At 51.1% G+C, this 14,329-nt stretch overlaps 1 protein-coding gene across 24 annotated transcripts in view; it reads left to right on the forward strand.

Moving 5' to 3' along the window:
- Nucleotides 1-14,329, forward strand: part of PTPRF (protein tyrosine phosphatase receptor type F) — a 399,448-nt gene that overhangs the window by 314,583 nt on the left and 70,536 nt on the right. For all 24 annotated transcript variants that reach the window (XM_068952831.1, XM_068952832.1, XM_068952839.1 and 21 more), the window contains 4 exons: nt 6,336-6,605; nt 9,093-9,674; nt 10,213-10,346; nt 11,385-11,529. In XM_068952831.1, the coding sequence (XP_068808932.1) occupies nt 6,336-6,605; nt 9,093-9,674; nt 10,213-10,346; nt 11,385-11,529 (1,131 nt within the window). The remainder of the gene's footprint in view (nt 1-6,335; nt 6,606-9,092; nt 9,675-10,212; nt 10,347-11,384; nt 11,530-14,329) is intronic.

Here is a 14,329-nt window from a genome sequence, read left to right on the forward strand (position 1 = left end):
AAACAAAACAAACTTTCATCTCTCAGATCAGCGAGAAGGTTGGTCCTTTTCACTTCTTATCCATCTACAGTACGCCACGTCAGATGGGACTTTTCCAGTAGGGAGAGGAGAACCGTCCCCAAAAGGGGAGGGGGCCCTACAGACTCTGGCTCCCCTCCAGGCACGGCCACCTTGTGCCTGATGAAATCTGCTTACTGTTTGCTGTGACTCTGGTGATGGCACTGATACTTTGCTTTGCATGCCTTTGTTGCTTGAGATTTAAAACGCACAGAAAGTATTTTGCATGCGAATACCAGCCAAGGTGGTGGTGTTCAAAGGTAGGGTGGGAAGAGGTGCATGCTTCTGTACGTGGGGTCCTTTAACCCATTACCTGTGCTAGGTGCCAGTCTAATACCTCTGAACTGCTGCTGCTTTCTGGCCAGAGATCAAGAGCAGTCTTTGGAAGCAGAGATCATTCTGATCTCATTCTGGTCGCTTAGTGAGCTGCTAGGGAGAACGTGTACCTCAGTTTCTCCTGTAGCTTGGTTTTGATTTTTTCCTAGAGGGACACAGCTTGCTTTTGATCTCAGCTGTAGAAAAATCCAGTGTGCTACTCCCCCTGCTCCGCTATAGTAGGGCAGCAGGGGAAGAGGTGGAAGGCCCTTGGGGTGACGGCACCTTTCCTGCTCTTCTGCAGTCCTCGCTCTCATGATGCCGCTGGTCCTCCAAGCTTAGAGGAGGCCCCTTTGCACGACCAGGGCATGGACAGGTTTGCCTCTCCTTTTTTCCCTGGGGCTGGGTCTTTCTCTTGCTGGTGGGAGACTTGGGAGCCCTGGTAGTTGTCCCAGCCCTCCCCTGGGACGGCTCGGTGAGAGTCACAGCGGTGTGCACAGGAGCTCGTGGCCTCTCAGCGAAACGTGATCTGCGCTTTGCCCTGCTCTGTCCCATTGCCCTCAGGGAGCAGGATTAAGGACAGTACTGAAAGGCAAGTCCAACCTTTAAATTAAATCTAGCTCCAGACCTAGCTCGAGGTACTCATGATTTCATGCTGAGGAAAGCTGGTGTTTTTGGCAGAAGTCCTGACCTAGTCTCCAGAAATGATTGCCTCGCTGAACAGGTACCTTGCAGGTTCATCCCTCAGCACGGACTAGAGGCGAGGGCATCTCATGCTGACTCTCTGGCTCAAGCTGACCAGAATAGTGGGGGGAAAGAGACCCCGACTCTTCTCACACATGCCATCAGGCAGCTGCATGGGTTGATCTTATAATCATCACTGGAACAGGTTTTAACAAGTTGTCATAGCAGTTGTTCCAGTACACTGATTTCGTTCCCATTTCTCTCCCTGGAACGTGCTCTCGTTCAGATTGTACTGAGACAAAGGGCCCTTGTTTACCCTCTAAAAATAGAATTCGTAGAGGATAAAATTACCTGAGCCCAAGACAATGATGGAAAATGAGAACAAGGAAGAAAGAAAAAACTAAAGCCAAGGCCCAAAGCCTCCCAGATTTCAGTGAATTTGGAGTACCGCTGTGATGGCTCAGACACCCCTGGAGAATAAACCTTTGACAGGGCACTTAAATGTTTTAGCCGCATGGTTTAGCTGAGGGGAGGAAGCCAAGAATGGATATAAGCCAGCAGGAGCAGATAATTTCTCATTCTTTGTGTTGACCCCTCCTTCCCACCCCACCAAAAATACCCACGTACGCAAATATTTAATGTGAAGCCAGAAATTAGTTTCTAAATATTCCAGTGGGATTTGCCGTGCTTATAATTTGTTTGGCACTGATAATTACATCTTACATTTTTTCCAGCTTTACTTAAAACTGTGTACTGCTCACCCATGCATTTAATTATTGCTCTGCGACTGCTACAAGGTTATTTATTAACGAGTTATTTTATCTTGATACAGTGGATCTTTTCTCTTATTCCCCTCCTTAATGTTGTGTTATTTTCATCAGAGAAATTTCAGAGAGCGAATGCAAATTGCGTAGCTCCACAATCTTGCTCTCCCTTACTTTGCTATTAGTATGTCAGTATGCTGAATGCTGATGTGTCTCCAGTGCTGCACCACTGTAATGATATATCCTCTTTTATATGTGGTTGTCAGCGCAAATAATTAGACCTAAAAGTTATAGCTGAAATATAATCCAAAAATGGCAAGGCCCTGTTTTGGAAATTGTCTATAAAATGTCAGCACTCAAGGATGCATTGGGAGCATAAATAGTACAGCATTGTTTGAGCACAAGATTAGACTGTAAATGCATTTTTTCTGGCTCCAATTTTTCCTCTCCTGCTGTTGATTCTGTCAATAGATTGTGAGACACCAGTAACTGCCTTTCCATTTGAAGTCCTTCCTTAAAATGATAGCACGAGAGAGAGATGAAAGGTGTCTACAGCTGAGCAAACCATGCAGACCGATGATCGTGTTTGAAGATATCTCCTAAATTCACTCCTTCCCAGCTCTGAGGAGGTGGTGCCTGAGAAAGGAGGGAGTTTGGGGCAGGGTAAATGTGTGGCTAGGTGGAGATCACGTCCCCATGCCCCAGCATCTTCCAGCTTTCCTGGCTGGAGCAACGAACCAGAGTCTCACCTCCTGGCTGGGGGAGGTGTGCTGGCGCGTTTGCGTGGCTGTGCTGGGGCCGAGAGAACCGGCGGGAAGAAGCCGCCTGGTTCAGACACATGGGCACAACTTCAGACACATGGGCACGTCCTCCGTGCACTGTCCTGTTTCCAGCAGAGCCTTGCTGTGTTGCAGCAGTGCCTCAGCCAGGGAGAGGTGGGCTGGAGCACCAGCCCTGAGCGCTCATGCCCGAAGCCGCTGCCGAGAGCCTGCAACTCGTGCAGGGCACAGAAAGGAGGGTGCTGGGTTCTCCAGGCAGTAGCATCGCTCTCGGAGGGAATCTGAGACGTTAAGAAACAGCCACTCCAGTGGTGAAAGGAGCCGGGCAATCGATTCATGCTCTTTGCTCTCAAGGCAAGGAATGTGCACGTTAATGCATGCTGAATTATTAACGTTTCTCAATCTCTAGCTTCATGGCTGTTCCCTCCTGCCTGCTTCCCTCCTGCCTCCCTGCAGTTCCCCCCATAAAAGCAGGGGAGCAGTCCCCGCACTGTCCTCCTTCCCTGTCCTGTGGGGGTCCAGGGCGCTGCTCCGGTTGCGGTTGCGTGGCGTTGCTCGCTGCTCTGGGGTTTCACCTTACATCCCTGAGGGTGCTCTCTGGAGAGGGAGCGGGCTGAATTGTGCGGCAGCACAGAGCCCTTGTGATGCCTGTTCTTGGGATGAATGACAATGAATCTCGTTTTTGACAATCGGCTGGTTTAACTAAACCTCTGAATTATACTATTGTCCATTGAAATCATTTTAATATTCACAGCGATTTTCCCTATGCTATTCTTGCAAAACGTCCAAACCACCTTCCCTGATCTTTATTCAAAAGGAAGATTAAAAAAATAAAGTCACAAATTCTTGTCAAGAAAATGGTAATAAAAAGGGAAATTCTTTGCTGCAGGAAATGAAGAGCATCAAAATTTTCTGAAGTACTTAAGGTATCATCATGGGCTGTGCTGGCCCATGTGATTTGACTTGTAAATTGGACAGAAATTCTGAAGTATGCCGCTTGTTTGAGGAGTTAGGCTGGTTTAAATTATTACCAGACTAGCGTGGTAGAAAAGCAGATGTGAAGCACTGGCTTGAGCTTGAGGAACGTGTTGACGGTGCTCTGCAGCCTGCCAGAAGAGCTCTGCCGGCTCCTGCTAATGCTAGCTGACAGCAGCTCCCCTTCTCCTTCCACACCAACCAGACGAGAAACTGCCAATTATCCCTAAACGAGGATGGGAGTACGTTAGAGCCCATCTCATCCTTTGCACGCTCTCCTGCCAGGTTATCATCCTGGCCAGCTCCATCACTGCGGGCATTGCCCTAACCCCCATCCGGCCTCCCGTGTTTGAGAGCTGAACCCTGCACGTGGTGTCCGCGTTTGGCCGCCAAGGGGCCGTACCCCAGGGGCGCCCGCCGCTCTCCAGCCCTTCTTGGGGAGCCCATCTCGCCCGGCACGTTAAGGAGGTCGCAGCAGCGCCCGTGGCGGGCTCTTCTGCCCCTGCTCTCACAGGACTTGCTCTCGAAAGCTAGTCTCGCATGCCAGGCTCTGCCCTTCCTGCATGGTCGCTTGTGCGCGAGTCTCTTGTCTGCCAGTGTCTCCGTACTTGAGTTTCTGTGCATCTTCCCTGTCCTCATCCTGCCCTAACTCACTCCTTTCTCTCTGTGACTCTGTAGTGGCCTCCTGTGCCTGCCAGCCTGTTTGCCTGGTGCATGTGAGTGAGTGCTCTGTGCACATCTATGGCTTTATTCTCAAAGTTTGCTGTTCTTTTTTTATTATTATTATTAATTTTACTACAGCGTGGGTGGGTGGTTTTGGTCCTTGGATGGGGACAGAATTTGAACAGCTTCTACCTGAAATAACGCCACGTTCATTGGAAAATGAAACCTGACTCTTAACGAATGGTGCTGGGATGCTTTGGTTGGAAATACACGCCATCATGTTAAACCATTGCCATGTCCATTGGGTTAACGCTGTATTCTCATGACTGCGTAGAGCTTGAGTACACTTTCAGTTCTGTCTCGTTTGGGGAACGCTGTCCCGTCAGTCAGGTAACGCCTCACTGGCGATCACTCATGTAGCTATTGATTTGAGATTTAATAATTGATTAAAAAAAACAACCAGCAAGACTTTGGATTTAGACATTTAAAAAAGAAAAAAGAAAAGAAAAAAAAAAGGCAAGTTATCCTTCCCCCGGCTGGTAAGGAGCTAATGAGCCCTGTTTTGTCACCGAGACGATGTGTGCTATACACACGGTGTTGACAGTATCGTCTAATTCATCGTGAAGTCTTCACTCTGTTATACATGCTAGTGTGGGGGCTTCCGTGCTCTGCAAGGCTCTTGGTTTGGGAGTGAATCATCAGAGAGAGCACTAGTGCAATCTGACATGGGGAGAGCCAGCTTGTCACGGGGAGCTGCGGCCGCACGGCTCGCCAGCCTGGCAGCAGCTTCGCCGGCTCCAGGGCCGCCGCTGCAGCCGGGTGGGCGCCAGGCCGGGAGCACCGTGCCCCTTGGGCCCCCGCGTCCCTGCTGCCGGTCACACCTGCGGCGTGCCGTGACCCGGTGCTGCGCGGACTCCTACCCGATTGCCGCTTCCCCTCGGCGCTGCGGCCGTTCGCTGCTCTGCCAGCCTCGATTGCACCGACGCAGGAGCGTACTCGGCAGGCGAAGGCTCCCGAGGAATCAGTCGTGAGCCCGGCCAGCGCTCTGGGGTTGCCTTCCTGGTGGAAGAGGCTAGAGGAGAACAGGGTTTCTGGGCGAGACATGCTCAAGCAGTTTCCCTTTTTAACTACAGACTAAAATCAGCTTACCCAGAGGAGACGAAGATTTACGGAGCACAGTTGTTTCTTTACCCTTGCTTAAATAGGCCCATAACACTAACCCTGAAGAAGGGGCCTCATTTCTCAGTGTCATTTTCCTGACGGGAATGCATATGGCAAGCAGCTTTAGAGCTTTATTGTAGCTGAGAGTTGCTTACAAATAAGTCCTGAATGAAATACCCAGCAAGGGATTGATATGAAGAGAAGCTGTGCAATGAAATAAGGAGGAATACATCTCCCAAAGTGCTGCCACAAAGGTGGGGAGGGTGCTGCCAGCCCCACTCTCTTATGTCAAAATGGATATGATCTCACATCCGTCAGGATTAGTTCTCTCCTGGCCAGGAAGGTGCTCTGTTCAGGCTCTGACAATGTCCTGTGGCTCTGGTGACTGTTTTTTCTGAGCCAACATAGAACCTGAGTTACATTTTGAAAAGAATTAACGTTTTATTTAGCAGCACGCGCGTGCTAATTCAGAAAGAAACCCTCCTGCGGCCCCTGCCCCAGCACGGCGAGGTTTAGGACACAGGTTGCTTTGCCCTAGAGCTAATAAATGGAGCGGGTAATTCTGTTTTGCAGAGCTTCAGTGGGCCCTGTACGGAGAGAGTGTGTGACTGGCATTTGTGCATGCCCTCTAATTAGAGGGATGTAATTTAAATGGGGGAATGTTTCATGTTAGTAATATGATTTTAAAAGCCTGTGTTTGGAGGGAGTGGATTGAGCCATCCCTTAATGAGTTCTTCTAATAAGATGCCAGTGGCTAAGGAAGGGGAGAAAAGTGTGTGCAATTTGGCAAAGCAGTGAACAGCTTTTGCACTTCATTTTATCTGTCCCGAGGGATAGACAGGCAAGACTGTTGAACCCCCTTCACACACCCCCGCAACGCAGCTGAGTGCCGTCTGCCAGTTCTGTGACCCTACTAGCTGTCTCTTCCTTGTTTCAGTGCGGCGTGTTGCACCTCGATTCTCTATCCCTCCGAGCAACCACGAGGTGATGCCTGGGGGGAGCGTGAACCTCACGTGCGTGGCGGTAGGTGCTCCGATGCCCTACGTGAAGTGGATGGCTGGTGTGGAGGAGCTGACCAAAGAAGATGAGATGCCTGTTGGCAGGAACGTCCTGGAGCTGAATAACATCATGCAATCCGCCAACTATACCTGTGTGGCCATCTCCTCCCTCGGCATGATTGAAGCCACAGCCCAGATCACTGTCAAAGGTAAGGGGTTGTGTGTTCCTTAGGATGCTCCTTACCTGGGTTTCAAAGATGCAGCCTTTTGCCAGAGTGTTTCTGGGTGCAGCCAGTGGACTGTAGAGTCTCCTGTGACTTTTCCACCTTGAGAGGAAAGGTCACAAATCCCCAACTTTGTTTTTTCCTACTCACATTATGCTGCTTGCTTTGGAGGCCCTTTCCCTTCTCCCTGCTCGTGGCATGGCAGGACACAGGCTTGTGTGCCGGGTCCCTGCTGCGCCACGAGGGAATCTCGCTGGGTCCATGATTATCTAGCACGTGGGTGCTGGATGAGGAGGTTAATCCTAGCCACGTGGATCGTGTTCACAGGGACTCGCTAGACTGAGCACCCTGCCCCCTTCAGAGGGGAGCTATCTACCCTCTCAGTCCTATACTCTTCTGTCAATTTTCTTTTTTCCCTTCCTACTCAGACTCTTTCCCCTCTCTCTTTTGCCGCTGCCCCTAAGATAGGCTTCCTGCTGCCATTTCTCAGATAACTTTGCCCCACAGGGGGCTTTACATTACCGCTGATTGCTGTCCATGGGCCACTGGGGACATGGCAGTGTGCCTCAGGCAGCTCCCAAACTTCAGGGCTGAAGTACGTGTCCTGCGTTTTCCATCTGTGGCCAAGCAGGTCCGCACCATCCCTTTCTTCCTCTCCTCCCCATTGATTTGTAGCTCAGATTTCCATAGACAAGTCAGCTTTTGTGTCTCTCTGTTCTCAGAAGTCCCCTCCTGCATTATGGCCACCTTTAGCGCTGAGTCCCTGCCTGAACAATACCACAGAATTGAAGAGAAGAATGAGGTTCAACGTGGAGGTGGTTGGGAGGAGGTGGAGGCTGCCCTACTGCACTAATGGGGTCTCAGTGTTTACCTCTTGGTACTGGGGTGACATCCTCTCTCCCTACCCAGCTGGTGCGGCGCCTGCTGCTGCCCCAGGTCTGCGAGGCCGAGGGACCTGGAGCCTCTGCTCAGCTCCTTTAGGCCCTTACTGTCTTCCTCGTTTCTCTTCCTCACCTTTCTGCACCTCCACTCAGGGCATCTTGCTGTGTCTGTCCCAGATTTCTTTACCCGACGTTGCTTCTCCTCGTGCTTGCTGGAGAGTAAATCATTTGCGGGGCAGACAGGAGAAGCAAGATGACACAGAGTTGGTTGCACTAAGATCCTTCAAGGTCTTGGGTCTGCCCCTTGCTCGCAGGCAGGCTGCACACCCAAGAGCTGGCAAGAGTCAAGGTTTTGGCCTCTACAAAGGAAAGGGCGGATGAGTGTCATCTGTCCCTGTAAGCCTGGGGGAGGCTGCCAATTTCTTGGATGCTCTAGGAAGGGTGTTGTTTCGGGCTGCGATACAAGGAGGGATGCTTTTGTCCTCCAAGTCCTCCATGGATGGCTGGGTGGTTGAGGGGGGTAGCGTGTTCCTCCTTCTCGTGCCAGCTCAGCCCTTGCTGATTTTGTCAGTATCCATGTTGCGGTAGCCCTGGAAAAGGCATCCTTCCCCAGCGCTCAGGGCAGGCACGCTTCTGTGCTAGCAAGCCTGCCCTTCTCAGCTGAACCAGGTGGAAGCTGGAAGCGTGATGGCTTTGCCAGATAATTAAGTACTTGGGAATCTTGATTTGGGCTGAGGCATTTTTCCTAGTTCCTCTTCAAGCACAGCTGAGTACAGATCACTAATGACTTTATCTAGAGTGGTTCACAGGAGGTTTAAACTTACCGTAGACTTTAATTCACTCATTGTCTTAAAGTATTTGTGTGCTCTGACACACTCGCTCTCTCTTTGTTCTGGCAAAATGGCAAATCTGGAAATGGTTGCTTGCAGTAACTGCATTCTCATTAACACTTCACAGATGTCAGTGTCACAGAGTTCTTGTGTAACAATTTATTGTCTGGTTACAGTTTGACACACCACCCAGTGAAAGAGTGGCTGTGAAAGTTGGTAATTTCTCCGACTGCATCCCTCCTGCATGTACTGTACTACTTACAAGGCATTCCCCTCATCAGCCCATCTAACAGCACTGCCCATGAGTTCCCTGTGGCCTCAGATGCCGTCCCTGTGGAATCGGGAGCATTGCTCCTGGTTATATGTAGTGCTCTGATTGCTTTACTGTGTCCCCTTGTGAATCAGCTGTGAACCTGGCTTCTGGGGCCAGCCCAGCCCAGCAAGCACCTTCCCACTGCCAGCTGAACCCCCATGACAGAAACATTCCTGCATCCCTGTTGAATTACCTTTATTTAGCCTGCTGCTGGTAAGTGCGTCAAGCACGTCTAATAACATGATTGCTCTGTTTATCCTTCCATTAAGAACCACTTCAAGCAATATATGGTAATATAAAAATGCATGTTCTAGAGTATGAAATGATTTCTGCCTTTTAAAGAAGAATGTTAATGGGAGGTGGCAGCTCCATTTTTATCCCTGTGCACATTGCAGGGTTTGAGCTGACTGAATTATTTAAATCACACCTCTCTGCCTTCCAATTGCAGCGCTGCCAAAACCTCCAACAGAGCCATTAGTGACTGAAACGACAGCTACCAGCGTGACCCTCACCTGGGATTCGGGCAACTCTGATCCCATTTCATATTACGTCATCCAGTACAAGCCCAAATCCTTGGAGGGCCAGTTCCAGGAGGTAGATGGTGTGGCAACAACGCGCTATAGTATAGGTGGGCTCAGCCCCTTCTCGGAGTACGAGTTCCGGGTCATTGCAGTCAATAACATTGGCAGGGGTCCCCCCAGCGAGCTGGTTGAGGCCCGGACGGGAGAGCAAGCTCCTTCAAGTCCACCCCTCAAAGTCCAGGCACGGATGCTGAGTGCCAGCACCATGCTGGTTCAGTGGGAGCAGCCAGAGGAGCCAAATGGACAGATTCGAGGGTACCGTGTTTATTATACAACTGACCCGCATCTGCCTGTGAGCATGTGGCAGAAACACAACACCGATGACAGCCACCTGACAACCGTGGGGAGCCTCATCACAGGGACCACGTACAGCATCCGCGTCCTGGCTTTCACTTCAGTGGGTGACGGGCCCCCCTCGGACATCATCCAGGTCAAAACACAGCAAGGGGGTACGTATGGTGTGCAGTGCCACAGCTCTGTGCCCACGCTGGTGGTGGGTGGCTCTGCTGTGAGTCTGATCAGCACCCAGCATCACAGCTGCGCTTGCTGCTCAAATTGTTGCATGTTAGCGTGACATCCCAGCACCACAGACATCAGATATAATGTGTTGCTTGTCCTGTGGAGCTGGTATCAATCTCCATAGCAATAACGTAGTCCACTGCTTTGTCTGAGATACGATGGCTAAAAATGTCACACAAAGCCCTGGACGTGAGTGTTGACACCTACGCGACTGTGCTGGGGCCCTTCTGGGGAGGCCAAGTACACCTGTGGAAGGAGCTGGGTTGCAGAGTCGGGCTGGAGATGAGCACGAGGCCCCTAGTCCCCAGGATGGGCCCTGGATGCTCCAAGAGCAGAGTGCAGGGGAGAGGAAAGAAAGGAGGGTCCGGAAGGAATGAAAGAGGATCCTTCCAAGGTGAAGGGTCAAAAGCAGTGCAACACTTTTCTTGGCATCTGCTTCCTGGCACTAACCGTGTGTTTGGTCCCCAGTTCCTGCCCAGCCAGCTGACTTCCAGGCAGAGGCAGAGTCTGATACCCGGATCCTGCTGACGTGGCTGCCAGCTTCTCAGGAACGTATTACCAAATACGAGCTGCTGTACTGGGAAGGAGAGGGTGGTGTTCAGGTGAGGAGTCTGCTTCTGCTTCAGGCAACAAACAGGGCCAGATGTCACAGTTCAGCAGCTTGGGAATGGTCTTTTTGCTGGAATAACTTTGAGCTGCAATAGCAAAGGGGCTGTTTCTTCTCAGGGTAATGACTCTGTCCCATGGGCTTGTGATAGGTGTATGGTAATCTCTGTCCGACTCGTGTAGAAGTGACTTCACCAGTGCCTGTTGGTCCCCATAAAGCAGCTGGTGACTGGTTTGGGACTGGAGTGCCTCCAGAATGCTACAGCACCATCCCTGAGGCATTCTTACTGCTGAGGTCCTTAAACACTTGTGCAGGCCAGTGACTTCCAGATGGGTCTGAAATGGCCTCCAGGACTGGAGCACTTCAGGAGCGGGTTGATTGTGGCCTAGAGAGCCCTTCCACGTTTACTGCTAGGTCCCTAAAAAAAGTCCAGCTCTAAATATCTCAAAATTAGTATTGGAGTAGCCCAGTGAGAACAGCACCATGCCAGCATCACAGTGTCCCATAGTCCTGTCCTCTTCCTGTGTTTATACTGGTGTGAGAGCTGCCAGAGACAGGTGGCCACAGACCCTCCAGGGCAAGTGACAGCAAACCAGACCTTTGCCAGCACTGTTCAGATGCATTAGAGATCCTGACTGCTCCAGGATGGGGGCTTGACTTGACTCTGTTTCCCGGGCACATGCCACGTGCTGGGAGGAAACAAACTAGTGTGGCCTGTGCCCCAGGTCTGAACTCTGTAGCTAGGCCCTGCCTTCCCACAAAGCGACCAGACAGCAAGTGCTGTGTAGACACCAGGCAGCGTGGTCAGGCTCTCAGAGGTCGATCTGCTTCACTGCACGGTCCTTGTGCTTCACCCCAGAAGACAGAGCCCACGGAGTCCTGCAGGACTGCTGTGAGTTTGGCAGCGTGGCTGTGACTTCTGGGGCCAGACTGGCTGACGGGGCTGCCTCTCCCCTTGGCGTTGGGAGCTGAGCACCAGCTTTTATGTCTTCTCCAACTACACCGAATGACTTGTGTTTCCCTCCTTTGGCAGCAAAAGGTGGAGTTTGACCCAACCTCCTCGTATGCTGTGGAAGGTCTCAAACCAGACACACTGTACAAGTTCCGGCTGGGAGCCCGCTCTGAGCTGGGGGTAGGAGTCTATACCCCCATGATCGAAGCCAGAACTGCCCAATCCAGTAAGTGTCTGACACCCTGCACTACTGAGGACAAAGCAGAAACCGTCCAGTTTCCTCACTTAGGCACGGAGCAGCTCGGTGCCCCTGCCCTTGTCGGTCTGCAGGGATGCCAGCCTGCGTCATTTAGCTGAAGGGAAACAGGGGAAAGTCAGCTGGGGTTTTGGATCAGGGCTCTTTGGCAGAGGGGGTGCACCCAAGTGGTAAGTTCTTTCTTTGTGTCCCTTTGATCATGCTGTCCTTCCCTAAGGATAGATTCATAAAAACTGATGGAGGAGTGAAACAGACTGGGAAATTGCTTTGGAGAGACTGATTTGAGTGAGCTTGTGCATCTCTATGAATTTACTCCCATGCAGGCAAGCTGTTCGGACAGGCAGCATATGGGTGTTTGGCTGGCTTTAAACGTGCCTGCCTCCAAACCATTGGATTTTTACCCCTTCACTCCCCATTCCAGCTGTCTTGCTTCTGCAGGAGTCCTTCCCTGATGCATACACTTGACTGCAAGGTGAGGCATCCTTGGAGGCCAGATGTGCCTGTGGCTGCCAGGCAGCTGGAGGAGTGAGTTTGGGAAAGTGACTGTGTCCCTGGGTTGTGTGAGGCTGCTGCTTCTGGGACTGCAGCACTGGGGGAAACCAGAACAAGCCGCAGCAGAGTTAATAGAGAGGCTAGATAATGAGGTGACCCAGGCAATATCGCTTTCATCCTCTCTCTGCCCCATGTGATCACAGAGCAGGAGTTCGCATTGCTCTGATTGGCAGCTCAAAGTGCTGCGCATAAGCAGATTAGGGCTATCAAAGGGCCCTGCGATAAGCTCGTTTTCGCTAACGATTTTTGGGCTTGTCATTATGCAAAGAGCATTAAAAGGGGGGAAAAAAAGACATTTCCGTTTGCACCGTCTGTCTGGGATTTAGTAGCCATGTGGGGTGAGCAGTTGGCAAAGGCAGCCAGCCTTCCCTGCAGAGAGGGCGCCTGCATGCACAGCGGCGATGAGCCTGAGACGGCCATTAGAAAGGGAGATCAGACAGGGAAGAGCAGCTCCGCTCAGGGTTGGCGTGACCTCCTCTTTGAGGAGAACTCAGTCCATTAACATACCAGTCGCAAGCATTCCTTCACCCTGTTAAAAGAGTAATGATGCTGCACAATAGACAGGTATGAAAATGGAGAGCAGTTCAGACCAAGCAGTTACAAATATTTGAACGTTGAGAACAAATTCTGTGTATGAGGATTTGTATACTTATTTCAGATAGCTTTTGTATTGATAGGCAAAGGTTGGAGCAACTCTCCTGGCGCTTATATTAACTCCATCAATGAAGGCTCTTATCTCTGAACACACTTAATCAGAGACGGCTCCACGCGTAAATGAGTCCTTCATAGTCTCAGGACAGTCCAAGGAAGAGAAACCTTTGCTTTGTGGACTCCTCAAAGCAGGCATCCTCCCTGACCTGCTCTACGTACTGTCTGCTGACGAGGTCGTTCGTACTGGTCTATTTTCAGGCTGCTGCTTCACTGGCCAGTAGAGCAGCACCTGACTCATTCTGGTATCTGCTCAGTAAGAGGTATGTGGACAGGTTGGAAGAGGTTCAGCTAAAGGCTACAGGAATAACTTGGTTTGACCCTCCGCATACTGATGGACCTAAGAGTTCTTTGATTTATCCAAAAAGTGACTGGGTTATGGCTTACAAGCCTCCTGCATGAGGAGAGCATTTCTTATGGCACTCTTTATTTTGAGAGAAAAATGCTTGGCAGTTAATAGAGGGCCATTCAGCATGGTAATATTATTGGCTGAATAGTCCCGGGGCAGAGGGATTCTTGGTCACTGGGAGTCTCAGAGTTGATCCGGTCTTTTGGAAAGCTCTGCTTTAGCTTGGCTGAAGTTGTGTGCACAGTGCAGGACTTCCAGGGTGAAATTAGTTGGCCTGTGCTAAGCAGCAACCTCACATTAGATGGTTGGATTGGTCCCCTCTGGCCTTAAAACTTATTTATCTAGAAAGGCTATTGCTCCCTGCTTCAAATTGGCCTCCCTCCTGCACTGTTCCATCTGGTTGCCCTGAAAAAGACTTTTAGATCTTGGAGAACGACATGTTCAGGTGGGATGCAAATGGCGGGAGCAGTCAGACTCCTGCTTTCCAACGAGCCTGGCTTCAGGGTCTCTTCCTGGCCCTGACAAGCCAGTCAAGGATAAGGCAGGAGGCACATCATCATTAACGAGCCACTAACGGGCTGGAGAGTAGCTTCTGTATTGCTGCTGGCTCGGTTTTCCTCTTGGCATCCGGATTCCATGCTCTAGACGTACAAGCGCTAGGGATGTGTGCCCGGGAATGCCAGAAGGGTGCAGAGCCCCTTGCCGGGTGGCATCAGTGTGTGCTTCCAGCAGAACAACTAGACCCGGTCTCCTGAGAAGACAGCTGCCTCCTGTGTTGACTTTCCAAGCTGCTTTCTTAGCTGCTGGGCACCCTGCAAGAAGTACAGCATTGCGACTCTGAGGGTCCTCAAAGCACAGAGGAGCTTTCCGGGAGTCAGCAGCACATCAGGCAAACAGTATGATGCAGGAGAGGAGCACCAGCTCTGCACCCATCAGTCCCCACCATTAAAATGTTGTTCTCTCTCAAAACATTGTGGAAGCTTGAGGCTGGCTTTCCCCTGGTATAAGGAGTAGATTGGCTGGATGGGTGCACAGGCCTGCTGTGGGCCAGTATGTGAGGCAAGTGTGAGCAGCCCAGAGGCAGCAGAGGGTGCATGGTGTGAATAGGGGTGTGTCTGTGTGTGGGGGTGCATGGTGGCCCCCTGGCTGGCTCTTTGCTGA

Source organism: Struthio camelus, chromosome 8 (assembly GCF_040807025.1).
Source record: "Struthio camelus isolate bStrCam1 chromosome 8, bStrCam1.hap1, whole genome shotgun sequence".
NCBI lineage: Eukaryota > Metazoa > Chordata > Aves > Struthioniformes > Struthionidae > Struthio > Struthio camelus.